General features: G+C 40.0%; 2 protein-coding genes across 6 annotated transcripts; one reads left to right on the forward strand and one right to left on the reverse strand.

Annotated features, from left to right (window-relative positions):
* Positions 1-995: 995 nt before the first annotated feature.
* Positions 996-10,876, reverse strand: LOC139149750 (dihydrolipoyllysine-residue succinyltransferase component of 2-oxoglutarate dehydrogenase complex, mitochondrial-like). Of its 2 annotated transcripts, none has more exons than XM_070721707.1 (14): positions 10,727-10,876; positions 10,407-10,449; positions 9,276-9,324; positions 8,977-9,050; positions 8,688-8,762; positions 8,232-8,287; positions 7,751-7,859; positions 7,280-7,474; positions 6,846-6,949; positions 6,447-6,544; positions 5,722-5,852; positions 4,223-4,374; positions 2,255-2,422; positions 996-1,648 (listed from the first exon to the last, which is right to left on the reverse strand). In XM_070721707.1, exons 1-14 carry the CDS (start codon positions 10,823-10,825, stop codon positions 1,514-1,516), a joined length of 1,488 nt encoding a protein of 495 aa, XP_070577808.1. In that variant the 5' UTR covers positions 10,826-10,876; the 3' UTR covers positions 996-1,513. The 2 variants fall into 2 exon arrangements, with proteins under 2 accessions (XP_070577808.1, XP_070577807.1); XM_070721706.1 differs by having other exon boundaries at positions 8,977-9,053.
* Positions 3,346-27,568, forward strand: LOC139149749 (prospero homeobox protein 1-like). 4 transcript variants are annotated; one of them, XM_070721702.1, is made up of 4 exons: positions 3,346-3,464; positions 16,487-18,424; positions 18,692-18,997; positions 27,195-27,568. In XM_070721702.1, the coding sequence occupies exons 2-4, from the start codon at positions 16,712-16,714 to the stop codon at positions 27,384-27,386; spliced, it is 2,211 nt and encodes a 736-aa protein (XP_070577803.1). In that variant the 5' UTR covers positions 3,346-3,464; positions 16,487-16,711; the 3' UTR covers positions 27,387-27,568. The 4 variants fall into 4 exon arrangements, with proteins under 4 accessions (XP_070577803.1, XP_070577806.1, XP_070577804.1 ...); XM_070721705.1 differs by lacking the exon at positions 3,346-3,464 and adding an exon at positions 10,887-11,024 and having other exon boundaries at positions 16,487-18,422; positions 18,690-18,997; XM_070721703.1 differs by lacking the exon at positions 3,346-3,464 and adding an exon at positions 15,536-15,818.
* Positions 27,569-27,771: the final 203 nt, after the last annotated feature.

Genomic DNA, 27,771 nt, shown 5'->3' on the forward strand with positions numbered 1-27,771 from the left:
GGGCTTGTATGTACTTTGGATCGTCGTTTAGCATACAGTTAAAGTGACAAGTGTCTGTCACCGACATGTATACACTGTGAAGCGTGCCATGCATCTCATTAGCGGGTATCAATAGCAAAGATGGCTGACGCTGCGTGACCTGCCAAGTGAGCCGTGCATCGCGTTTGCGTTTCTCAGTGGCGGATGGCTCACGAGCGCGCGTGACCCGTACCTGTGCTGTGTGCGGCGAAGTGAGCGACGCGTCCCTCGCTCATTTGCATACACTGAGCGGGCGGGTCCTCCCTCGATCACAGTGCAGCAGTGGACATCTTGGGTGCGAATTGAATGCAGTTCACACCATCTCTCAGGAAAACTATTAATTATGAAACAACAGGGTATGGTTGACGGTAAATGGCAGATTAATTGGGTTTGTAATTGAGTTTGAGTAATATTATAAACTTTGTTCACAGAGGGCTGCAGGGTGTGCATCAATAATACATTTTGATACCCTCTAGGCATTATTGCTTCATCCATGGGTGTAGAGGCTAGATCTACCTCAACGTTTCGCCTTGCTACATTTCTGTTTACGTTTAACCCCAAAACAATACATTTATTTAAAAAAGACATTTATTTCAACTACTTGCAGACTAGAATGCAAACTCTGGTGGATTATGTGAATAATCAACTCAACTCCCCCATACCCCCCCCCCTCCCCCAGTGTGTGTATCCTCAATTGGTACTTCAAACTAAACATACACCTAAGAAAATGTACCAAAAAAGGCAAAAAAGTTAAATATGGTTGACAATGCAGCAAAATGACTGATCACTGATGAAACAACACAAGCTGACTCAGCAAAAATTATAAAGCTGATTATGAAGTAGCAAAACACGTTGGGAATCAAAGCATGAACCACTGTCCCCTGTCATTTCACCTTTGGCCTGATGACCGAGACGTCAATGTCAACATACTTTGGCCAAGCCATAGAACTCAATCTAGTATACCACTGACACAAGCATCAGTATTCACAAATCTCTTTTATTTTAATTTCAAAAGCAAAAAATAACTTGTAATACTCCTGTAATGCTTAATTCATTACTTATAACATACAATGTTTTATTTCATTATACACGGCGCACATTTTCTGATCAAGGGGACAAGATGTCATGCTAGCTACCTCAGTCACAATTTATTGGGAAATGAGTTTCTGTACAGATTTCAGCGGGTCAGTACACAAAGTGAGATGGGAATTTGATGAATTTGATGTGAGTATGGAACTAGGCAGGGCTTTTAAAAAAAAAACTACATGTATATACGGAGATCACTTCTTTCCCAAATTGTCAAAAAACCACACACCCTATTGGAAGAAACACTGGGGAACAGAATAGGTACCCTACTGTAAACAGACTAGATGTAACATCATTGTTTCAATGGTCATGTCTCCATGCACTGGACTTATTGAAAGATACACTCAGATCATTGTGGGGGAGGGGGGGGGAAAGGTCAGGGATTCAAAGGAGCAGTTTGGGGTTGATTTTATAAGTCAAGGAGCAAGTTGCGTGGATCTTGGACACAGTCCTTGATTTTCCTGAGGAAAAGTACAGCCTCTCTTCCGTCGATGAGCCTGTGATCATAGGTCAAGGCGATGTACATCATTGGTCGAATTTCAATCTGAAATGAGACAATGAAGAGTTCAATCAGATCACCGGGAAGCAATGATCAGGAATGTTTTAGGCATTGAGATATACATCTCAGCAGTATGCTTCAAGTCAATTTTGAGATAGAGAGAAAGAAGAAGTGCTCTTGGAAGGAGAAACAAACATCTGAGAATCAGTGAAAAAAAACTGAATAAAAGCTTTCTTTTAAGAAGCCTTTTCAAGGTATTTCTAAGAAGCCTGTATGGACTGCAGGACTTTCAAAAGGAGGCCATTATCATATCCCAAGAAAGCAACTTCCCCTCTGGTGTGACTGCCCAGACAAAAGAGGCACACTTCAGGAAGAGAAAACTTGTATCTGTTTCGACAGTGGTGAATGGAAGAAAAGGGCCCTATCCATTCAAGTGTTTTGACAATAGACAATGAAAACTGGCCATTGAAAAGGGCAGAGAATTCCACCCTGCTTCCTGTTTTCTTCAGACAATATTCAGGAAATGTAAATTGTTTGGGCTGCTTGCACAAAAGCCCCATAGAAAGTGAGAACAGGGAGGCTATTAGCATATCTGGGAGGTGGGCCCCCCCCCTCTTCTGTTCACAGGCCATGGACAAAGACAATACTCACCTTGCCGTCGACAGCCACTGGTCTATTGAAGGTAGCGTGCATGCCGAGGATAGCACTCTGTGGTGGATTGATGATAGGGGTACCAAACATGGAGCCAAACACACCGCCGTTGCTGATGGTGAATGTACCGCCATCCATGTCTTCAATAGCTAGGGTACCAGTACGTGCCTGTGGCCGACAAACAAAAGAGCCCATAATAGTCTCGGAGGCAGCTCAAAAAGTGTCTCAAGGTTGTGGCGGCAGGAGAAAGAAAGAACACTGACAAACAAAAAAAGTTGAAAATGAAAAATATTGTATTCCATTGAAAAGGATCGAGATACTCTGAGGCGTGTGCACTGTTTGCGTGTGCACTGTCTGTGGTGGTTTTCACAATTCCCCCCCCCCCCCCCCCCCCCCCGAACTAAACTACAACCAATTGAACTATTGAGAAATGTACAAAACCGCATCAGTACTGTACACTTTTAGCAATTGACTCCACACCAGCAAGTCCATCACATTGGGAAAACCATACCAAAGGGCAAAAAAAACCAGAAAAAAATCAAAAAAATTTTGTAGTCCTGTAAAATCATGCACACGTCCTTCACAAAATGATTTATATTGCCTGACTGTGGATGACGTTAAACACTTTCCCGTGTGTATTCGATCTACATTAAAATGATTCATCGATAATTGAGGCTATTTCAAAATTTTTCTAGAGACTTCAAATATTGGAAATAAAGGACACGGGGAAAACACCACGCATTTAGGCACCAAATTGCAGTGCCAGTGCAAACATCTAATATAATGCACTGAGTTATTATTCCACCACACCTTTGTCTTGAAACCATTTCATGTGCCGAGAACCGATCAACAGAGACATAATGGAGAAATTTGACAGGGTCCTTGTCGCGACAAGTCCAGATTTTATTTACCTTCTGATTAAATCCTTAAGTGGGATAATGAGAAATGTTTTCATATTCATAACCCATTCGTCTTAGATGCCCATTGTTGGGCCGCACAATGGCCCAATGCCTTTGCAATTGTAGGAAAAGCTCTGATATGCAAATCGGGCAGGAAGGGAGATAAATACAAGTCGCAGCATGTGCTGCCTTGTATTAATTTCAAATGCAAGTAAATATCTATATGGGACTACAAGGAGTAAGGCCCTCTTATTCAAGCGGACACTGAAGTTGTTGCAGCACCGCAGACAACCACTGCTCAGCATCTCAAGGTGAGTTCACTTCTTACGTGCTTTTCCAAGGATGGTACGCTAAGAAACACAAATCTTGAATTGGAGTGATGTCTTCAAGCATCTTGAAACTTTACCAAGATCATTTAAGTGATCAGCTGGCCTGAGATTTGCCGTGCTGCCTGATAACTTTCAAGGAGAGGAGAGTGCTAAATTTTATTTATTTTGGGCAGTCCTTAACTCCTGTGCTGATCTGAATTCTCAACTTGGATATTCAGAAATCCTCCAGCTGATCCATTATCAATATTACTTCTCAACAAAGCGTGTGTCTTGCTTGTTTACCTGGTTAGCCTGCTTATCAAAAATGATGTTGTTGCAGTTCTAAGGCTATGAAAATTTGCATGATCTGTGCCAGACAGTTTGAACTTGTCTTGCTTCCACTATATCTGAATCATTATCTCTTGCTCCACTGGCACCGCAAAAAAAAGGCAGACGATAAAAAAATACTATTCTGAAATGTGAAAGTTGCTTTCCTTTCGATATTACAATCAGCAATATACTGGTAAATGTGGGAGAAATTTAATCTGCCGCACACAGCTGCCTGAGAGCATTGAGTTTGTACGTTTGACATGCTCATATACCAGCCTTCAATTGTGGATCCGAAGCCCTTTAAACTTTTGAATGACAATAGACAGAGTTGATGTGGCTGGCTTCTGAATATGCATTTTAAAAATTTTGACCTTGCAAGTTATTATTATGGAAAAAGTCAGGGTCAGATTTTGACACAGGGATGGCATTACCTTTTCACCGAGAGCGTGTATGGTTTTTTCGATATCCGCAAAGTTCATTGTTTCTACATTGCGCACCACGGGAACCACAAGGCCCTTCGGAGTTGCTACAGCAACACTGATGTCGATGTAATCCCGGTAGACTATTTCATTGCTGTCAATGACTGGAATAAATAAAATAAAAAATAGAAAAAGCGACTATTATTTCATCGTAATGGCTTATTCTGTTGTACATGTTTGGCTCAAAGTTGAAGGTGCGTCAGCATACTTTTTGAGGGGATGACGTACGATGACAATACGACAATGTAGCTGTGACCTTTAGCTGAACATCAAAATTGACAGAATTTGCGGATGAAAGACACTGAAACACATATTTTAGAGTTTTCTAGTCAAGACCCATGGAAGAAAATATTTAAACAAATCATAAGTACACTTGATATAAAAGTACATGTATTCCGATAATGGTACATTCAGTCATTCGCACTGCTTTCACTGGAACCACACTTGGCAAATTCCCCCCCCCCCCCCCCCCCCCCCCCCCAGAATCAAGTAGGGGAACCACTATGATTATTATTGTTCTATTCAATTATGCACTATTAAACAGAGAAAAATTGCTGCCATTATCTGCATACAACACACACGATCATTACAGCCCTTTCAAACTGTACATACGACAGAAAAAATTCCTTCCCTCATTGGGGTGGGGCATGACAGTGTTGACAATACGCTGTTAATGACAATGTGAAAAGATTAATTTTAGGTGTGAAAGGTCAGCAGGGACAGCAGATGTTTGGCACAGCTTGCCGCACAAACAGCGTAATCAGGCAATAATTGAGAAATACAAGGGTACAGTACATATGCCACTACAATTATCACTTTAATGCCAGTGTTGTCTTAATTACAAGGCAACTTTTGATATTTAAATTTTAACAGTGTGTGATGCCAGTGAACCGTATGGGGAGGTTTTAAACCTGTGGGAAAAAAATTAATTTGTATTTGCCAGTTGATATCATTCAGCAGACCATTAGAGTCTTTATATAATTTCTTTTCAATATGCTTGCCCTTACGCAACATATCTGATATTTTTTGTTGCAACAGTTACTGTCACAAAGCTTCAAGCTGGTATAAAATTGACATTTTATGCAACTGTTTGCCTTCTTAATCAAAGGTTACATGAATAAACTTTTACATTTGATTCATTGCCTGTAATAGCCTTCTGTTAGCTGTTGCTATTTTTTAACGTTCCAAATACATGTATTCTGCTGGTGTAAAGTCTTACGTGAAAACTGTTTGCTTCCATGGATAAACAGAGGCAGAGTTTGACGGATGTACAAACCTGTCAAATCTACTGATTTATTTAGTGATGAGAAAATTTAGATCATGATTGACTCATTTGCCTAGATCCCATCCTCCTAATTCATCCATTATAAAGAAATTCCAAGATACGATGTTTAAGAATCCACCCATTTCTTGTAGAAATTACACTGCCTGTAGTGTAAGTCTCAACTTACCTGCATTGACCGTGGGTTGAGCTTGTAAAGCGTGTGATGCTGCCTTGACAAAGGCCGACATGAAGCCCAGCTTTACGCCATGTTTCTTCTGAAAGTCTTCCTTGTACTGTTTTCTCATTTGGATGATGTTACTAGACAACACAGGAAGAGTGTGTGTTAGTGATTTGATAATTCGGGACAGAAAGTCGAGGTTTTCCAAACCAAAAGGTGTGTAAGTGATATGAAATGACTGTCTAATTCTCACAACAAAAAATGTGTGTTCTCAGCGTTGGTTTGAGTACCTCTGCTATGATTCCAGACACACCTGAGAAATTTGAGAAGCTACAGAATGACTTAGATAAGGGTTGTAAGATAATTCTCAACCACTCTTGTAATTTAACAAACTCCATGTCCTACAACACTTCTGATAATAACTCTAAATAGAACAGAGTTGGATTTATATTTGGTATCAAAACCACGCAATATCACAGTTCCCCTGGACAAAAAGTTTGATGGATAGATCACTTACTGCCGTCAAGTTACAAAGAAGTCTTAGAATGCACCTCAGGCAGAATGTCAGACCCAAAAACTTTGACAATATTCTTTCGATCTACCACTTGTGGGGGCTCATTTTGAAGGTTATGGGGAAAATAAAATTTTCATTATCATGGTTTTGTGAAAATTGGGAATTAGTCATTACTTTGCACATGTACTTGCAAATGTCTGATATATTGAGACCACATTACCTCATGTCTATCTCATTGAAGGTGGTCAGCATAGCACACACGTTCTGGGCCTCCTTCAGCCTGTACGCAATGCGTTGACGCATCCTACTCATTTTAACCTGCAAGTAAAGAGACATCCGTTAACTTGCCAGGTTCCACTTTTAGATAACCTAGGAGCAATGTACCGTTTTCACACAGGCACGCACTGAGTTTTGGCAGAACAGACGATACAGAGACTGCCGACATAAAAGATTGAAGTGAGTAGAGTCCATCAGCTTGAGATGAGTGGAATGCAAAAAATTAACACTGATGAAATTATCAACCATAGTTTTAGTTCAGGTTGAGTGATGTTCCAGTGTTTCAAAGGTCTAGCATACCACAGGGTATGGTTCTATTGAAAGCGATATCATTTTTTCTTACCCTTTGTTCAGTCCTGGCCCCAACTGTTGCCGGTAAAATTCCTGACGGTACACCTGCCGCTGGTGGTGATGGTGATGGTGGTGATGGAGGCTGCACACTTGACACTACATAGATGCAAAGAAAAATTGTGATTTAGTTTACACTGCATGCACGAAGTGGTCATCTCACATGCAGGTCAACTCAGAGTGAAAAAACAAACGGGAAAAAGATGAGCCAAAAGTGAGTCTCTGTGTGCACGATAGTGATTAGATTTTCAGGTACATAGTACATTCCGATGAGATTAATTTAGCTTAATTAAATGTGGATGGCAACTTAAATCTTGATATTCTTATTGCTGCTGGATTCTCACTGAATAAAAGGCTCCTTTTCTTTCTGCAAAGGCAAATTTGTCTGCCGGCTTCTCTCCCCAAAATGAAACTCTTCAAAGCACTTACCAGGTGTGCTGGACATTGGTTGCTGTGGAAGGGGAGGCACAGGCGGAGGTGTTGTTGGTATAGGGCCGACAGGACTCACATCAGCTGGCTGTACCGGGGGAGGCGGCGATGGTGGAGCTGCTGCTGGAGCTGCTGGAGCAGGGGGAGGCGCCGGTGCCTCAGCTGCCGGCTCAGCTGCTTTTTTCGGTGCAGCACCTGAAAAAGGTTTAAAATAGATGCCATGAGCAAGGTATCTTATCGAGGTACATGACATTCTACAGAAGGCAATAAATTAGTTGATACGCTGACTCAGGGTTAAACTAACAGTGTACATTTCTTTGGAATCAAAAGACAAACCTACATCATCAGGCTTTCCCCTCTCTTGATCATCATCAATACAGGCCGCACTCTGACTCACTGCTGTAAAACTGAACTCCACACTGACTCATTTGCTGTAAAACTGAACTTCACGACTTGCAAGATGCATATTACCTCCAATCTTTAGCCTGAATAACTGCTGACCGGCTGTTACTGTGTCGCCATCCTGCACAAACAACTCCTCGATGACACCGCTGGCTGGGGCAGGCACTTGAACTGCTGTCTACGTTTTCAGATACATGACAAAGACCAAACGTTTGATTATCCCTGTCACACCATGAGTCAAGAGGGCACGTAACTGTGACTTAGGTTTGTGGAAAATGCATTCTTGTTGTTTTTTTTGTCTCTTGTACCTAGCTCTAACAGAGTTCTTTAGTAAATTTAGGGATGTTTGCACACTTAGGAGTGGCTGTGAATGCCATTCAGAGTGTCCAAAGTTGATGATGATTTCCAAAAACTGAAATTTTCCATTCTGCAACTTCTTAAATGATGCAATTCGCACACTACCAATTCAATGGATGAAAAAATAAAAACACCCACTGGTAAAGATCTTTGTGGGAATATAGTAACTGTCTTTCCGCACAGTATTTGTTACCTTGTCAGTTTCAATTTCACAAACAACGTCATCTTCCTGTACATAGTCCCCAACAGCTGCAGAGAAGTGAAATATAGAAATATTAAAAACTCAACCTCAATGGGTACTAATCATTTTATGTGTGTTCTGTTTGCTAAACTTGTATCTAGCATTGTGGTGGCATCAAGAAAGACACTGGACATCACATTTCACTTATTTGCATTAAGCCCATAACATTTCACAGCCTTAATCTGCAGTTTCGTATGTGTTGGCCATACTTTTTATGATAGAAGACAATAATATTACGATACCAAAAAACCAGGAAAACCATAAAACTGTTATGTCTTAAGCTTTTCATTGTCTATTTTTAGAATTTACTTGTCTATTTCATATTGAAAGTCCTGAAAGGAATTTGGTTAGGATTACAGGAGTGACTTGTTGGTAAATTTCAAATAAGGGAATTATCAGTGTTCTTACCTTTCTCCCACCTGACATCACCTTCAGAAACAGATTCTGCAAATGGGGGAACAGTAACTATCTTTGCTTCATCATCTACAAATATAGAAGGGAAATTCAAAAATAAACTTATGTTACACTTTTGCTCTTTTAATCACACGGGTAAAATCTTGAGACGGTGAGGTACGCACTTACTTGTTTTCTTCATGACATAAAATTAAGGCATAAAATTTCAGAAGTTTCAACTTTCACTGTCTGCAGTCAAGCAGATTGTTGAAAATCAAATTATACTATTCCTGAATATACTTACACAAAGTCACTGAGGTATGAAATGCTCGGCTTGGACTATCTCTAACATCTGCATGATAAGCACCACTGTATACACTTCTGGCATGGAGAAAGAAGAAAGCGCAGTGTAACTTGAGAGAAGTGAAATCAACGGACTAGAAGGCTGTGAGGAAGTGGGTTTCTCAATGGAAACCGCTGATAACATTTTCAAGGAACGACTGTGAAACTAACACTGTCTTGAATGTATAAAAACAGGAAACCATTGCACTTTCTTATAAATAAGTCCGTGGGTAGATGGTTAACGGTAAATGACATGGATACCTGTTTGAGAGTAGTGGAGAAGTCCTCGCTAATCTTGAATTGCAGGTTCCTGTCGAAAAATAACCATGAAGTCATCAGTATGAGAAGTAAGGTTTCCTTTGATCAGGAAATGCTACAGAAAGTGGCTTCATTATCAGGGAAGAACATTTTTAAGGACAGGGTTGACATACTTCCTGTGTCACCATTACCTTGTAAATGATAAGTACACATAAAAAAGAGACGATGCACATACGGCTACAAATATCTGTGAATGATGTAGCTTCCGCTATAGACAATAATTTCTGTAAACATTCAATTTATGTTGCTCCAGAGTTCCCCAACAAAACAGTTTTGCTTGTACAAGGTAAAGGTACTGATCTTTTTTTTAATTGAGGTGCTAGTCTGAGATTTGACCAAAGGCATGGTAAAGCCATTTCTAATTCTATACTACGTGGGTACAAATGATACAATAAGTGGTAATAGTGTCCTTCAAGAGCAAGACTTGTGCTGCCACTAGGGAACACAACAAGCACAATTTCGTTCAAGATGCAGTCAGAGGGGTGACATATTCACATGTTTATTCAAGATTTGAGAGTCTGTGTTCTGCCAATGCCATATGCTAAATTCTATACTATTGTAATGATGCAATCTTATATAATTTCGCTAATAAAGGATATTTTGGACAAAAGGCATTGTGAGTGGCGACCATAGGTGTTATACTTCTTTTCAAGTAATATTTTGATGATATCCTAACTAATGCAATGGCATGGGTGCAGTACATTACAAAAATCTGGTTCTATCTGCAACAATCAATTGTTTCATGTAACTACCGATACTTGGATTTGCTATATCATTGTCATATTCTTTTTCAATTTAGAAAGGGAAAACAAAGTCAACAAAATGAAGAAAAGCAGACAGTTTGTGAATATTCCTAAAAACGGACACCGACGGCAGCAGACTTCCTTGGAGTTGTTGCAAGTCTTTCAGCAGTTTTGTTTAAGAAGTCAAGATATCATCGTATTATGACATGATGTGGGGGATAAATATTGAGAATATATAGGGGGACGTACGAGTATGCATGACGCTTGGTACAAACTGTAGTGGGAGGGGCAACGACAACGAACGAAAGGATTTTTAGGGTTAGGGACTTACCTTGTTGTATGCAGAACGGTCTTCTAGCGATCGATACATTACCCTGCAATTGCCAACAGATGGGAAATATAAATACAGGGAGGGGAGTAGTAGAAGTTTTAAAAAAAGCGCCTTGCACATGTTGTATAAATTTGTCATATCATTTTTTCGAACCGGAAAAAAATGAACAGCAAGCTTGCACGAGAACATTTTGGCCGACAACCGTCGTTGCAAATTCAGTTTTGGTCATGGTGTGCTCTGTAGAACATCGTTTGTCTTTGTGGAAAAACATTTGTTATCAAAATAAATTCTTTACTGTTTCTATAAATGAATGCAATTACCTTAACCCCTGATGTTATCACGTGACTACGAGTAAAACGCAAAAAACTTCGCGAATAAAATACTTTCGACGATAACATGGTCGCCGGTAACGTGCGCATGCGTCCTTGACACAATCGGTCAGGTTGATCTGTCCTCGTTCAGGAACCATATAAGTGTAGCGTAAAATTTGACATGGAAAGAGGCTAAATGTTAGACATGCGCGTTAGGACATAAAGTGGGGTTTCGTTTCTTCGTGTTTTCTTCCGCAGGTCCTTACCGTTCCACCTGCGATATCTTCCAGAAAATGCTGAAAAGTCGGTGAGTTCAGTAAATTTATGAAACAAGAATATTAGCTTATATTTTGTGTATTTTTTCAAATATTTTGATCGCCGAAATTTGTTGCATATTGCAATTACTTGCAGCGTTTTCGTGACGTGTCTTAGAGTTATTCCAATGGCAGAATTTCCTTTGTCTAGCCCAGGCGATGTGTCTGCTACACGTAGATGTTTTATGATGGTTATATTTTCACACAAGCTGGTGTCTGTCTATTCGCTGTGGCTATTTTTGATATCAAATGCAATCGATGCAATCGGTTTCTCAAGCAGTTTTGTCGTTCCAATTGCGCATTTTGAGGCGCTTGATCGTGCATAGAGAACCCGGAAGCGACAATTTGCCCCACGGAGGGAGCTACGTTGAGAGTGAATTGTAAAGATTTCGGGCTTTGTGCAATATTCGATATTTTCTTTTGTGTAAATCGGATCTTTTGTTAATGCTAGATTGCATGCAATTTCTGATTGAATATTGATGTGGTCCGCTTTATGGTGCCGCCTTTTCCTCGCAGCTTTCTTCGCTGTTCGCTTTTTAAAAAATATTTCACAGCGCTCGGCTGCATGTGAGTGTGTACGCTAGGCGAAGGGACCCTGCCGTCCATTGATTGATAGGAATTTCACGATTGTCGGGGTCGGTAAGACGACGATTAAAGGGACAAAAGAACAGCGCCAGTCCAGTCATTCTTCATCGAAATTTGATGAAGTGGCTTAAGTGAATGTGTGAAAAGTGATCAAAGCCCTAAATAGGTGTATACTTCAAGTTCACTTGTTATCCCTGTTTCACACCTCGGACCACGAGAAGTATGAAAATATGAAAGTGTTTGATTTTGTCATATGAGGATCCACAAATTGAGAAATATAAAGTCGACGCCAGGAAAAAGGGAACGACCGTAGCTTTCTCCAGAACTGAGCCGTAGCTATGTTTCATCATCTGTAAAGCAGCATAAATATCTTTTTATGAAACAAAATTAACTCTTTTCTGTTATGGCAGATAAGCTTCTTTGGAGCATTCTCACACCATGGCCATTAGAACAGATGGGAGGTTTTAGGATGTAATTAAAACGCCATACAACAAAAGAAAGTACTATCAGACTTCTTGGTTAGGGGATTTCCTCCTCAGCAAGTGAGACAAATTCTTAATTTGATGAAAAAAAGAAGTGCTCTTGTGTAATTTCTCAGCTTCTAATAATAAGTACTACACTGTCTACAGGCTACAAATTTGATATTTAGTTCATCCGGAGATCTGCCCAATGACCAAAAAACACCGACAACGCTTTTGAATCTTGTAGTGACTTGTCTGGTGTCTCTGACCTTTCCTTCTCATTTCTCAGCTGCTCAGCTCATTGAGAAATCTTCAGTGTGCCTCCAGTTGCATTATCATTAGAGCGTCGAACACCGTGAAATGCACCATGTCAAGTAAACACCAAGTGTTTGCTTGTACCTTGTCACCGTTCTGCCCTCTCTCTCCTTCAGGATCACACAGATAAATGTTACTGTTCTTTAATTGGCTCATTTCCCTGTGCAAAGTTCACCAATCTCCCACCCAGTACCATCTTCATTCTGATACCAAGTCTTCACGGCTGACCCAAGTATTTGCATTTTGTTCTGATGCTGACATTTCGAGTAGATTTTTAACAAAGCAAAAGAAAAGACACTTGTATGTGGTATCTCCCAGACAACAAAGAACCCTCATCATCGTCGTGACTAAGTTATTCTGTATGAGTCAAGGTGACTCCTGTCTTGTTCAGTGATGAGGACCAGTTTTTTCCTCCAACAGTTTCCCATATTCCCAAAGGTCAATGAATTTTCTGAGATTTCAATTGTTCGAAAGTAAAGACCCATTGCGTCCCATTCGCGTGTCCTCGCAAAATATTCCACCGCAGTCTTAGCCGTACCGTCTTTAATTAATGATTGACTTGCATCAGTCAAGATTCTTCAGAAACCAGGCACACCCTGCCTTCAGGAATTGATAATTCTTCTAGAGTAAAGTTCAAACAAAATTCTACATCTAGCTTGCCAGGGTGACGTCACTGATAGTCTCCTGGTCGGCCAGCGGGGACACTGTAACTGCTTGGAGGTTCAGATAACAGATTCTCAAGGTGAAATTGGGATTTTGCGTTTAGGTGGCGGTGACGGTGATGCTGTTAGCAAGGTAGTTACATTTATTGGGGATTTTTCGTGTTAATTTCAAAAACGTGTCGGCTCTAGCTACCAAGCTGTGAAACGGCAGTGCCATGAAGTGTGTCTGATGAGGATAAGTATGTTTGCTTTATAATATATATGGTGTCTGTGGGTTCCTTGCACGGCATGAGACTTCGTACAAAGTCCGTGGAAACCAATAAAGGTGGATGGTTTACGTGACATCCTCATACCATATCTGATACCTAAGTAGCGGCTTGCCAGTGTTTTCCCACATTTTCCCCTTTTCACTCGGTGCAAAGTGGTCGCCAATCTTGTACCGTCTCCATTTTATAAGGGCACTGTCATGTTTCTCCATAATGTACAAACCAAAACAAACAGTGGTACCCAAAATTACATTGCTAGAATTCAGGCATTTGCCATTAAGCTTCTGATAAAGGAGGAACATGAAGGACAAATAGTATGTTCTCCAGGCAAGCAAGTACCTTAGATGAATGTCTTGATAACACAAGGTTGAAACTTATCTGTTTTTCTCAAGGTAACACTTAACTGTACCATCACACATATAACACATTTTTTTTCCAGTCTCAGTACAGTATCTGTATAATACCCATCTTAATATAAGATTGTATTTTTTTTTTTGTGAAAATGAAAAAAAAAATCCACTCAAGTACTCTGCCTTTGAGAAAGAAATGTAGAATTTAATTAGTTTACTTAATTCATTTTATCCTCCTCAAATGTACTTGCTGTCCGGGAATTATATCCTAGGGATGTAAATTGTGTCGGATTTTAGTAGTAACTTGAATGGGCCTTTAATTATTTTATGAGAAGCATTGAGATGAAATTTCTTAATCAAATCAAGTGAGATTGGCTTTGATTACATAAAATGGGGCATGAAAAGAATATCTGGAAGGGATAAAATTCATACCATTAGGACAACTTAGAATCTTGAGATATGCCAGTGAAAAGAGCTTAGATGATGTCTTTCCCAAGTAAAATGACTGTATTGTTTTCTTCTAAGGGTTCCAATTTCAAGCGATTAATCATGCAGATATTATAGGGGATGATAATTGTCAGAAAACCATTTCACACAAAAGAAAATTCAATTTCTTTGCAGCTATTGTTAGCTCGGAAGGGAGAGGGGGGTCGCTTCATTTTCAAGACATGCTGGAATGAACAAAAGGCTTACGGGACATGTGGTAGTTGCCGAAACAATGGCTAAAACAATTGCCGTACAGCACGGCTGTGACATACGTATTTACATTTAATTAGCCTTTAATTGTGCAGAGAAGTATTGATAACAACAAGGAACTGGAACGAACAAAAAAATATAACAACAACATATGGTAGTAATCTTCAAGTGGGAGTGGAAAGCACTTTCAGTTCCGTTTGGTCCAGTTGAGTGCATAATTGGCAAAAGTGCCCTGTCAATTTATTTTTATCACAACAAAGAAAAAAAGGGTTGCATATACTGGGTGTCTTGATGAGCTTGTTATGTAACTTAAGTAACAGCGGAGAGTATTAATTGTGGGCTTTTTGTTCGAGAAAAGAAAACCAAGTTCCATTTGGGTAGATTTGTAATTTGCAAAATGTATTTTGTGTTATTCAATATGCCATAATCAAATGTCCAGTTTGAGAAAAGAAGGTAAGACGAACCTAGGGAAGTCGTGAGAAACACTGAGATATAGAGGAATTCAAACGATTTTGAATGTTTCAACCTAAAGTGTGCAAGGTGGACGATTCATAAGAAGGAAGATATCAGTGATCCATCAATTGTAAAGAAAACCTTTAAAGTAATTGCTTTATTGACAAAACCTCATTTATAATAACGATCTCTCGCAGTCTTCAATCTTAATAATATTTTATAGACACTTAAAACAACTCAAGTGTAAAAAAAAATTTCAACTTTTGCTACTGTCATCCATCTTCTCACATTTTGTTTGCCGACGTGCTGAAAAATGGTCAGAGCTGATGTAAGACAAGGCTGTAACAATGTTATGGCCAGTATTCACAGCATGATGTTTCTCTGAAGATGCTTAAAGCATTTAAATTCATGTTTATGTCCTTAATTAATATTGATTACTGTTTTAGAGTGCATACTTCAATTAAAAATCCCAGAAGTATATTTTAGTTTTTATTTCCAAAAAAAAATTAATTCTTCAAAGTGAATATAATTCTAAATTGTTAAAAAAAAAATAAAAAAACAAAAATGAATAAAAGTTGAATGGTTTGAATAAAATTCACCACATTAAGAGGTGGAGAGAGAGATAAATAGTTATGGCTGAATTCTTATTTAAATGACCTTCAGTGATATTTTCGTCATCTATCAACATTGTCATGTGACTCATCAGTGTAACCATCAGGCCTGCTATTTAAGCGGTCTTAATTCTAAGATGGCATCACCTATTGTCATGCTAATTGCTCTGTTATACATGCTATATCTGGAAGGATTTCTGTATAGATGCCCCACTATTCTCAGGCTGTCAGCTTGTCGCATTTCAGTGTGTGTGATTAATCTTCCGGGTATAGAGTAACCGTAGTCGTGCCTTCTGTCTCCCCTGCTGTTTCTGTAGCAGGTTGTATTCAAGGAGACATGCTATGAAAAAATATTCGTGGAGTTCTTTGTGCTGGTGATGAATGACTGGTAAGAAGGTGAAATGAAGCTCTTAGGCTTTTTATTGAAGGGACCATATGCTGCAAGCAAGGATTAGTATGCATGCCCACTGCCCTTTCCTTTTGTCCTTGGTTTTTTCGCCAAAATAATATTTCTTTTGTGTGCATATAGTTCCTTTATGACATGGCTCCCTTACAATGTGCATCATAATGCAGGCTTTGGTAGAAGCTGAAATATGTTAATGTGGCAATTGAATTTAAACGCCTACCATTACACTGAGGCATTTAAACCCCATTTCCTTCGGAGAAAAATGGTGGCTCACCCACTGATGCTAATTTCTGCAAATATCAGCCCATTTTGAGATTCTTGGTGTGTAAAATTAATAATATAAGTGTGTTTGCAGCAGTGAACACTCTCACTTCCATTTGGAGTTGTTTAGTATGTACACTGGCATAATAACATGTTCTTCATTTCTGCTGGTAGCACAATCTAAGACCTGACTCACTGGAGCATATTCATATCTGTGTCACAGATGTTACCTTGCGTGAAAGAGTATTGAGACATTATGCTAGACGTGTTGTTGTGTTATTAATAATTTTATTACTTGCTGGAGGGGTCAGGCTTTCGGCTGTCGTTTTTTAACCAGCTCAATTTTTTTCTTTTTGTTTTCTTGTTTTCCGTTCAAATTTTCTGAACAGATAAGCCTTAAATTGATGGTAAGGGAAAAAAAAAGACGTCAAGGAAACTGGTTCAGAGCAAGATAGTGACAGTGGGACTATATTATTTTTAAATTACACGGGAGAGCTACAATAGAAGGCCAGGAAGTGGGATACGTTTGTGCGTTCAAGTGGTATAAGCTGGAGCATTGTACTAGAGATCAAACCAGACACAGCTGGGGAGGACGACTGCTAAGCAGAGGAAAGATGGCTGAGGTGGATGATTTTTCTCTTCGGCAGTCTAAGAGACGTCGCGTCGACACCGGACTTCCACGCAATTCCTACGGACAGACACAGGCTCTCTCGAGGGCGGTGAACGGAAACGGTGTCACTGAGGCAAACCAAGTGCTGAGAAGGCTCCTCAAGCCAAGTAACAGCCAAGAGGGCGTGAACGGAGACGGGGACCGGCTGAACGGTGATGACTATGTGAGTTCTTCCATTTTAAACAAACCCAAGCACAACGGCGACACCGAAGACAGCCAGAGTGAGAACGAAAACAGCATGAGCTTTCTCAACTCAGAGCTAAGTACAGAGTCCCAGCCCCGAGAAAATGTGGATTTAGCCAACAAGGAAAACGGTGAAGACGCGTCAAGACCTCAGGAAGAAAATGATGACGAGGACGATGATGATGAGTACACGGACAGATCAATCGTCAACGGAGCTTCCAACTCAGATAACAAGTGCAATGAAAACCAAAGTGGCAATAATAATGAGAAACCAGAAGAAGAAAGTGTCCTGGCCAAGCGGGCCAGAGTAGAGAACATTGTCACCAGCATGAGGCAGTCGCCCTCCCAACTCAATAGTGACGGCAAAAATAATCAGGGAAATGAAACCAGGAGGCAAAAACGCAAACAGGTCGCTCCCCAGCCACAGAGGGTGTTGTTCCAAGAAGAGAAGAAAGAGGGAAGGAAGGAAGAAAAACGACAACTCAAGCAACTCCTGACCCAGCTTCAAGATCACCTGAACAAGCTACAACACAAATACTTTGAACTCTATGATAACGAAGAAACAGATTCTGAGATGGACGAAGGGCTGGAAAACGAAGTGCTCAAGTTCAACAGAAACGGCCAGAACGGCTCTTCAAAGCGCAGCAACGGGGATGGTCGAACAGACGCCCAGGTGGGACAGTCCTCGGCCGAAAAGAAGAAAAAAGGTAACAGTGAAGACAAAGTGCAATCCAATGCTGAAGATGCAATAATAAACAGCGGCGAGCGGGGACGATTCTCAGATGCTTTAAAGAACCAACTCACCTCTGCTGTCACAGACGTAGTAGACTCTGTGGTCAGAAAATTTGTCAATGAGCAGTACAATGCCAGTCAGCCCTCCACTCAAGATGAAGCCTGTAATCTGACCGTAGCCCATGAAAATCATAACCAGTCATACACCAGCAAAGGCAATCGCACCAGCCCTCAGGTGCCATACTCCAAGTCTTCACCGGCCGCCAGCCAAGATTCCATCTACCAGTCTGAACAGATGGAGGCAATATCATTGGTAGTACCGCACAAGAACCGAGACCGACCATCTCGAGAGAGTACTCCAAGAGTCGAATCACAGTCGCATCATGACTTCGAACCACCAGTGCCTGCGTCCTTGCCAACCTCCGTTGCCATTCCCAATCCAAGTCTCCAGTACTCTTTCCTTCCACACATGTCGATGTCGGAAGCCCCAGGAAGTATCGACATGAGCAGCTACTCTAACGGGCCCTTGCTGCACAGCCAAGCGGCTGCCATTCTGACGGCTCAGGCAGATCCAAGACACCACTTACATCAAGGGTTCGGTCATCGAGAGGCGACACATCCACAGCCAGAAGGTTTGCCACTGTCACTTCTCAAGGCAGAACCAATGATGGGCGAATCCAGTCCTATCAGCCATGACTACAGTGCAATGGACAACTCTGGGTACAACACCCCCAACAACTCTATATCCTTTTCATAAATTTATATTTTTATTTCCATAAGCAGGATTTGAGAAATACATCGTGTAGCATGCAATATGGTATACCATATGAAAACAAAATATGAAAACAAAGTCACAACTCTTAAAATTCTTGTTTGGCTTGCAGTGCAAATTGTTCATTCCAAGGAAAATTATATCATTGATCAGGTTTTCATGTAAAGTGTGTAAAAAATGTCTCATTGCGTAGGTATTTTTTGTCAGGAATTGTCTTATTTTCCTTGACTATCACACTGCCTCAGCACAACGCTGACCCCTGCACACCTCAAGAAAGCCAAGCTGATGTTTTTCTTCGCCCGCTACCCAAGCTCCACAGTCCTGAAGCAGCACTTCCCCGATGTCAAGTTCAACCGTCACAACACTGCCCAGCTCATCAAGTGGTTCAGCAACTTCCGCGAGTTCTACTACATACAGATGGAGAAGTTCGCCCGGCAGAACATGAGCGAGGGGGTCAAGAGTCCCGAAATGCTGCAGGTGTCTCGCGATTCAGAGCTCTTCAAAGTTCTCAATCTGCACTACAATAAGAGTAATGAATTTGAGGTAAGTAGAATTTTTTCATTATTTTTTTTGTATATGCTATTAATTTGGATATTTTCCATCAAAATACAAGGACGATAATTAATTTTCATAATTGAGACAGAGCACATAGTGCTGGTTCCCCCACGAGAATTACTGAGTCAACGTCAGCTTTTGTCTTGTGTAATTTAGTTTGTCATTGAAACCCTCATATCAAGACATAATCACGTTTTGATTTTTTTGTTAATAATTGCAAATTTCCCGTAATCTGTATTTTTCACATGTTGACATTCAGCGTTATGGATCTGTCCATTTTCAAGCAAATAAAACCACAAGTTGAAACATGCATGACGACAGGAAAGTTAGACGCTGGGAAATCAGAATGTGGTGTAATTTACCTGTTTTTATTTTAGGTCAGAAGCGATACATTATCACATTGATTTGTTGGGACAAATCGGTTTAAAACATGGTGAATTTTTTACTGGCGTGCATGGCTGAATCAATTAGCCATATTTGCCTTATTGCATGCAGACAGCACGCTCATATTGACTGCCTTGTGACATTGGTTACATGTACACTTGTTTCTGCCCAGTTGATTGAGGGCAAACTGCTGAGTAGGTTCAATATTGAATTATCTTTCACCACTCCACAATGTTTTATGGTTTGGAAGTGTTTGACAAGGGCTCTTTGTGCAGAACTGTGTTCATCTTGGTTATACGCTGAAGAGACAATGAGCATTGCTAGGGTAGAAGTTTACTCAATGTACCAGGTGGTTAGATAACTGTGACGTGTTCTTGTGTTTGTGTTGTTCCAATCATCGATAAAATGTCAAAGTGTTGAAAATTGTTATAACGTGAAAATCTGAAAGAAAAAAATTACAAGACCCGTGAGCATGATTTTTGTGTTATTACCTCGCGAGAAAGAAGGACTGCGATGGTATTGTGAGATTAGCAAGATCTATAGACAGTGAAACATTTTTTGTACAGACTATTACTGAAATTTCAGCTCAAAACAGAACTAGATGAGGGGGAAAAAAATTACAGATGCCACTGTGGTTCTGTGAGAAAGTGTGTGACCTTTCCATCAGAGCACAGCATGCTGGGCGACATTTTACCTGCACAAGGCTGTGTTTGATGTAGTCAAATATTTAAAGGTTGTACTCTTTTGTCTCGCGGCCGGCAACACCCTTAAAAGTAAAAGTAATAAAAAAAGTATGCAGGGCATCGCACAGTGAGTCACAGTGTATTTATGCCGTTGTGTAGCTCAGAAAATAGATGTCATTTAAATGTCAATGAACTATGGTTTTTGAATATTCCATACTGGCCTTTTTTGTTTTGTGGAAAATTTTTTTCAAGTCAAGACCAGTCGAGACATGCTCAAGCATAATATTCAATTCAACTCCGCAACCGTGTTTCGGCAAGGATTTTGTTTCGGCAAAATAAGAGCTGGCTGTCCATCTTCTGGCATCGGTTCATTCTGTGAAATTTATTCCGGTGTAATCATACAGAATAAGTAGTTGAAAATCGGCGACCAGCTGTGGGACCTCTTTTGTTCGCAAGAAAAGTGACCCATAAACCCAACTATGCCGTATGCTGTCCATGTCTAAAATTATTTCTACCGAATGAGAGAGTTGGATTCATACCATCTTCAACCCTGACATTAAAATTTGCCCACACCTTGGTCTGAGCCGCATTGGACGTGGCAAGCCTGTAAGTCCGTCACAGGCACGGAATAATCTGAAAGATGCCTGACCTTAATTAAATTGAAAAGCAAAACCCAACAAAATTGTAGTGTCAATATGAATGCATAAATTGCTAATTTCTGTTTTCTTGGCAAACACTGAAACAGCCGGTTAGTTGAAATGATAATGTGGAGAACTCAAGTGATAACATAGGTTGGGAGGAAAAAAAAGAGTCTAAGTGAGATATTCAGAAACGCCAACAAAGAACCATATTTCGAGCCCGGGATTTTTAATGGAGAGAGCATGTTAATTCAAATTGAGGAGGTCAGTACAGCAGCTGGGAAGCATATGGCTCCATTGCATGACAGATAGCAAGGAATAAAGGATACTTACTGCATTTTATCAGACATATTCCGTGAAGGATGATTTTTCATGCTTGACCTCACTGACAAATCAGGCAAGCCTTAAGTTTACAATATTATTTCAGGGAAAGTGTCATATGTGAAAGTTACTACTGTTTTTTTCATCAACAACGTCATCTTAAGAGGCCATGTTGTACTTCAGTTTATTTTTCATTAACAAACTCGACAACAGGTTCTTCAATAGGGAATGAAAGCAGCAGCTTTTTTCGCTCGCAGGTGTAAACCATTAGAATTCCATCATCACTTCATGTTACTTTTGAGAACTAGAGAAATCAATTTTCTAGTGAAGTAAATCTTTGTTCCCCACCACGTTGGATATGAAGGTCCAGGAAATAACTCTATCCTAAAACTATTCATCTTGTGACAGATCTCCCCTGTAATGACTGCGAATAACAGCTATCATCTTTTGGACATGGAGAACGTGTCATGCCGAGTCACAGAATACTCGGCACACAAGCTAATTGAATATAAGCTGTAGGGCATCGGGAGCGCGGTGCACTAACACAATGCTGAAATGAATGACTAGGCATCATTAAACTGAAATTGGCCATCTCTAGCTGAGACCAGACAAACTCAATTTCCCACATTGCATCAGATTCTCGTCAAACACACTCTCGGATGACGAAAATTGGCTCAATTGCGTATCAAATTTAGGAGCTGCCGAGTGGAGCCCCAGTGCCGTGGAACGGTACACATGTTTGTCTAGCAGGAAATTGGAATTCACCAGTTCTGTTTCACGAATAATGAGGGACCAGGGCGTCATGCAGTCATAATAAGTATCTATGACTGGAAGGAGTTCACGTCAGTCAGTCGGTGTGTGTGCTTGCATGCAGCTTGCCATGGTGTGGATGCAGTGGATCTTGAAAATTTAATTCAAAATTATTTTTTTCTTATTTTAAAAATATAATTTGAACAAGGAAGTCACCTGGGAATGTAGCCAATTATTGAGTCACTTCCTGCCCCAAATATTCTATCATATTCAGAAAATTGTTTTTATACTGCCAATATTCAAGGGCATCTCTTGGTGAATAAATCACCATAATTTTTTTTTCTGAAAGAAATATTTCTCGGTGCAGTTTTCCCCGACTGTATATATAACATACACAGATACCTCTATCTCTTTATCTTATCTCGTGGTAAGCATGTGAAGCAACCATGTTGTGAAGTAATTATTTGTGTTAAATTGCTCTTCGCAAACAGAAAATATCAAACTCAGATCTTGTGGTAAAGGTCGTGTCTATTCAAAGAGAGAGATAGAAATAAAATATAGAAGTAGGCTGAGAGAGAAGCCAGAGAGAGAGATATCAAGAACTGTAACAGCGGTCGTTTTACTGGGTCTTTTGTGGAGTGCATAGCTCCTTTGGTCTTGAAGTAGCGAAGAACCACCTGTTACCACTCTAAGCAGTTGTGGCCTTGACACTAGAACAGATAAAAAAAGGAAAGAAAAAAAACCCCTCCCCCATCAAGGTATGCAAATGAGCAACAGCTGTACCCGTTTGTTTAAAATGTCAAGCGAAAAATCCGGAGGCGAGGAATAAACTGATGATGCTAGGCGCGATACAAGCAGAAATCTCCAAACCCACCCTGCCTAGTATTTACATTATCTTGTTTGTGGACATCTTCAGCATGGGCGAACATTAGCCCCTAATGATAGCACCTTGCCAGTTTTTAGCAAGCTCGCTTAATGATAGTTTAATGATACGGATTTATTTTTTATTCATATGGTTTAAGGCAAACGGCAAACAGTGAGCGCAGGTCATTTGTAACCTGGGCATTCACACAATGGCCCAAAATAGAGTTGCTTGAATTCCATGCGCTTTTTAAGTCGGAGGTGTGGCCATCAGAACTGATCATTTTTAACATTGAATACTGAATGCTAAATGATTATTCCTTTACAGTGGTGATTTCAGCTCTTTACGAAAAAAGCATTTGTAAAACAATTCTAATAGTTTTTGTCACAGTGAATACAGGTAAATACCAAATATTCTAAAAATTTTCCTTGTCTTTTTATTTATAATTTGTTCATGTACTTGTTCATTTGAGTGTTGATTTTTTTCTCTTTTGTCTTATTCAGAAAAACGTGAACATAGCACGGTGACTAAAACTTAACTTATAAAAACGTTGAGAGGTATTGTCCTGGAAAACTGCATATTACAGGGGAGTGTTGTGGACGACCAACCGTTCAATTATCAGATCACTTCCCTTTTCTGTGGGCCTGTTTTCAGGTTGTTGTTTTTTTTGTGTGGTTGAGCGCATAGCAGATGTTTTGTGTACTACAACCTAGTGTAAAGAGGTTAAGACGCCACCTGATTAAAGCTTGTTGTTTGCCTTAAGCTTCCTCCTCAAAGGTCACCCAAGTCTGCTCGTGCGGTATGCATACGTGTTCAAGGGTTATAATCCGGTGTTTTTTTCACAGTTAAAGTCACTCCACTTATGCACACAGCATAGGAAAAAAAAAAATCAGTCTTGCGTCATTTAATCGGCATTTTTCCCACCCCGTTTTATAAGTTTAATTTTTTTCTCTCTCTCTCTTTCCTCTCCAAGCCAACAAGGTCATATTTGCATAGTCCAGAGTATCTATTTCATACAAGGGCAATGTACACAGATGGTCATTACAAATCTGTCTAAGTCTGTTTGAAGTTGTAATTTGCAGAACGGATTAGGAGCTTGTTGCCAACAACATTTTGCAAACAGCCAAGTGTTCCTACAAGATTGCAGTATAAACTAAGACTGCGTAAAGGCAGGGTGACTCAGTGTCCTTTGAATTGACTGAGAAAAAAAAAATTGCCAGAATTCTGTAAACAAGTCGGCTTCTTATCTCTTGACTTGAGATTTTACCCAAGATGTTTGTGACACCTTTATGGGATTTTTGAAATATTTATAGTCGGTGTAAACATGTCAGGTGTCTTGCGCAGTAATAAGACTAGAATTCAAAGCACTTGAAAAAGACTCAGTTTGCCTTCCTCCAGATGTTTGAGTTTTGCAGTCTTCATTTTAGCGCTATTAGTAGTGGTGATGCTAGTGGAGGAACATGACAAGATGTGTTTTAATCAGCGTAAGATCAAATGCAAAAGCATCGAAACTTTTTTGCAATCAATGCTTTCATTGTCATATTTATCTTGATACCACTTCAGAAAAGAAGAACTGGTCAGTGGACGTTTTTTTTTCTGTAACAATCCATTCTCAGAAACTACTGTACACACCAGTTGAAAGAAGAACTACCTGGAAATTTTACCTGTTCTGCTTATTCATCCAAGATTGCTCATTATTAATTTATAACAGTCTAGAAAAGAGAACTAAATTCTAATTAAAATGAGGCTGTTATTGGTTTACTTGGGTGTCACATTACCTGCCCACCTTGGTTTTTTACAGCTGAGATGTTGTCAAGATATCCGACATACCTTGTGTCCAAGTGTCTCTCCCATTTTTTTGTGCACTGTGCCTCAGTAAATAAACCCAGCCGGATTTTATTGTGTATAATATTTCATACCCGTTGCTTGTTTTTATGCAGATATTTTTAAATTGAACAAATCTTGTGAGACTTCTGAAAGCATGAGATTGTTAATCTTTAACTATAAACAAGGATGCCGCATGCAGTTCTTATGAAAGTCTGTCCTAATCTGGTTTTTGATACTAGGGTGAATTAAAGAGCCCACTTCTTTTTTTTTTCCACGCCTGATATCAAACATTTACTAGTTTCTGAAAAAATGCAAAGGCTTGCACAGAAGTGGAGTTGTGTGTGTAGCTGCAAAGTGTAAAGGAAAAGAAAAGGTTCTGAGTTTTTCTCCAACAATAGTGTCTGAAGTCCCTGCAGCGTCAATCTTGGCATCTGAATTATCATGTGGTGTGTTAGTTTTTCTGAGGAGCTATTTCTGTGTGATCAACAATTTTTAATTTGATTTGAAAAGTTCTGTTTGAAGTGGCTGCGTTCCTCAGCTCGGCAGGTTAATAAATAAAACGTCCACGTCAAGAATTTTCAAAGTGGCGGATGACCGATCGGACTCCTGATCGGTCATATTTCTTCCAAATCCCCAGTGAGAGCAGCGATCTAATGCAACACATGTGTTCACTTGTGGGACGGCCACGTGACAGCTTAAGATACACACAAGATGGGGACCCGGCCAGCTGATCACACCGGCCCAGAACCGGCAGTTAGTGGCCTCTGGGGAAATCGCCGGCCTACTTTGCAATCTGGAGAAGTTTTCTCGCCAGGCACCAAGTTTGCTGACAGTGGATGTTCAAGTGGGATGACGGGGAGAGCCATGTTTCAATTAATTCTTAATTCTGTGAGAGAGATATTTATCTTGGCTGGACACGTTACAGGGAAGGCAGTCAATTCCCCAAACGACGGCTGCCGACACTGTGGCCGTGTAAACTAAATATGAGTCTTATATACATGTATGCATCTTTAGCATGTTCAGACTCAGCTGTTGGGAGATGTGTCTTAAAAATAGAACCCAATTTGATTGTGAATCAAGGATTTCAAATTTAGACCGGTACCACCATCATTTTTTTTCAAATGATGTTGGATACATGTATGATATCCAACGGCCATATTCTGCATATGTATACTTGGCATGCCTCACTCACAAACACACACACATATGCAAGTTTTGACCTCAACACTCAAGTGGTTGAAATTGGCTGTGAGCAAGTCAAACTGTATGGCTTTTGAAACTGGCCTTTTTATACAGCATTATTTAAAAAAAAATACTTATGAAAGGTTTCGATGTATTTATGTGATAATCACACTGCGTATATCACAGTGGGCGGGATCTTGTCTTGGGTACTGAACTCTCATTGTTAGAATTGAGGTGTGTCTGCCGGACAGGAGATTAAGCCAGCCATACCTTAGTCAGTGTTTTGCTGTCTGGTGACGCATATGCATCATGTGTCAGTCCTTATTTTAATATTGATGCAGTGTGACGTAAAAACAGAGAGAGAGAGAGATAGACCGTTCAGGGCAACCGTGAAATGTACGAGGATGTACTTTTCTATTTCATACATGGTGTAAGCCTAACACCTCTTCAAGTCAATAATATAACACGGTCGGTTTTGAGGAGAGGACAAGATACCATGGTTGTGTTTCATTGGCCATGATCAAATGCCCATAGATTAAAAACAATCCAAGAAGGATTTGTTGTTCTGTATTGGTGATTTGAAATGTCCCTTGCTCTTCTTTTATTTGACTGATCTCTTCTGGAGGGTGCAATTTCGTCTCTGTGTGCTGAATTTGCGATTGGAGTCAAACGCGGCACAAATGTGTCTAGACAGACAAAACTGAATTGTGAATTCCATGTGTTTGAAGATTACAGAGCATGTTGGGCCAAGTGGAGTCATTTGATTGATATCTGGTCCTGTACACGTTTTATCATTGTCTCCTTTTCCACTTGGTTTGTGTACTTCTCCCTCTCACCTATCTTATCAAGTTTTGAATGCTTTGCTCATATCGTTTGTAGCTTACCTTGGCCGTGTCATGGGCAGAAACCAACCCATGCCCACATCAAACAAAAATTAAAAATCGACACGCATGATAAAATAGGAAAATATCACGACATAGAAAGGGCACTGTTTGTCAGTGTGAAATTTACAAATCTGGAAACCCTAGTAGGCAAGTGTCCAAATATATATCAAGGTTAAAATTAAATGAAACTTAAAAGTAAAAATGGTGGCCCTTATTTGTTCATTTTGTGCCGAGAAGGATACTGCTGTCGTTTCTTCTTTCATCCTGGGATTAATTTTAATGGAATAAATAAAGATTGGAGTTTTTTACGCGGGACGTACAAATGGCATAGGATTAAACATGCCATTATCATAAATGATACATTTCATCGATACTGGTGACAGTTCATGGTGTCTTTCTCCAAGAAATAAAAAAAGTCACAGTTTGTGCGTGTTAACCTTTTATCTCGCATCCACTTGCAGTCCTCCTGCAGATCAAAAATCTACAAATTCCTGAAGCTGATACATGAAAATGTCAGAAGTTCTTAGGAATGGTGATTCCCTCCCCCAACCCCCGCCCCCACACCCCCGTATTTGGGATTAACTTCTCTGGCTGTGGTTAAAAAGAATTTTAAAAAAATCAATATTAAAAATGTGAATTTTTTTTCCGTGTCAGGTACCGGATAATTTCTTGGTTGTGGCCCGCAAGACCCTGATTGAGTTCTTCAATGCCATCAAAGCCGGCAAGGACACAGATGCTTCCTGGAAGAAGGCCATATACAAGATCATCAGCAAGCTGGACGATCACCTGCCCGAGTTCTTCCGATCGCCAGACTGCCTGGAAGAGCTGGAGAGACTGGAGCGATAAGAGCAGATGTCTGTTCCCGGAAGCTGAGACGCTGAAAAGAGAAAAAAATCAACACAAAAGAGGGAAAAAATCAATGGATTAAACAGGCTGGAATGAGACGCTATCGGTATTTCATTAAGATCGGCTTGTTGTATTAATCTAAGTATTCTACCAATCAATATTTTTTTTTTCACTTTGGTGTACTGTGATTTGATACAGTAGATACCTGACAGAAAAGTGCCTATTTTGAGAAACATGATCATAGTTTTAATGTTTAAAACTTGTCCCTTGTCAAGCTGTAGCTCATGACATGTTTTTTTTTCATTTCTGATACAGAAATTTATGTTTTTATTTTACTGTTAATTTATTTGGCATAGTTAAGATACTGAGTTTTTTTGTTGTGTAT

Source organism: Ptychodera flava, chromosome 14 (genome assembly GCF_041260155.1).
Source record: "Ptychodera flava strain L36383 chromosome 14, AS_Pfla_20210202, whole genome shotgun sequence".
NCBI lineage: Eukaryota > Metazoa > Hemichordata > Enteropneusta > Ptychoderidae > Ptychodera > Ptychodera flava.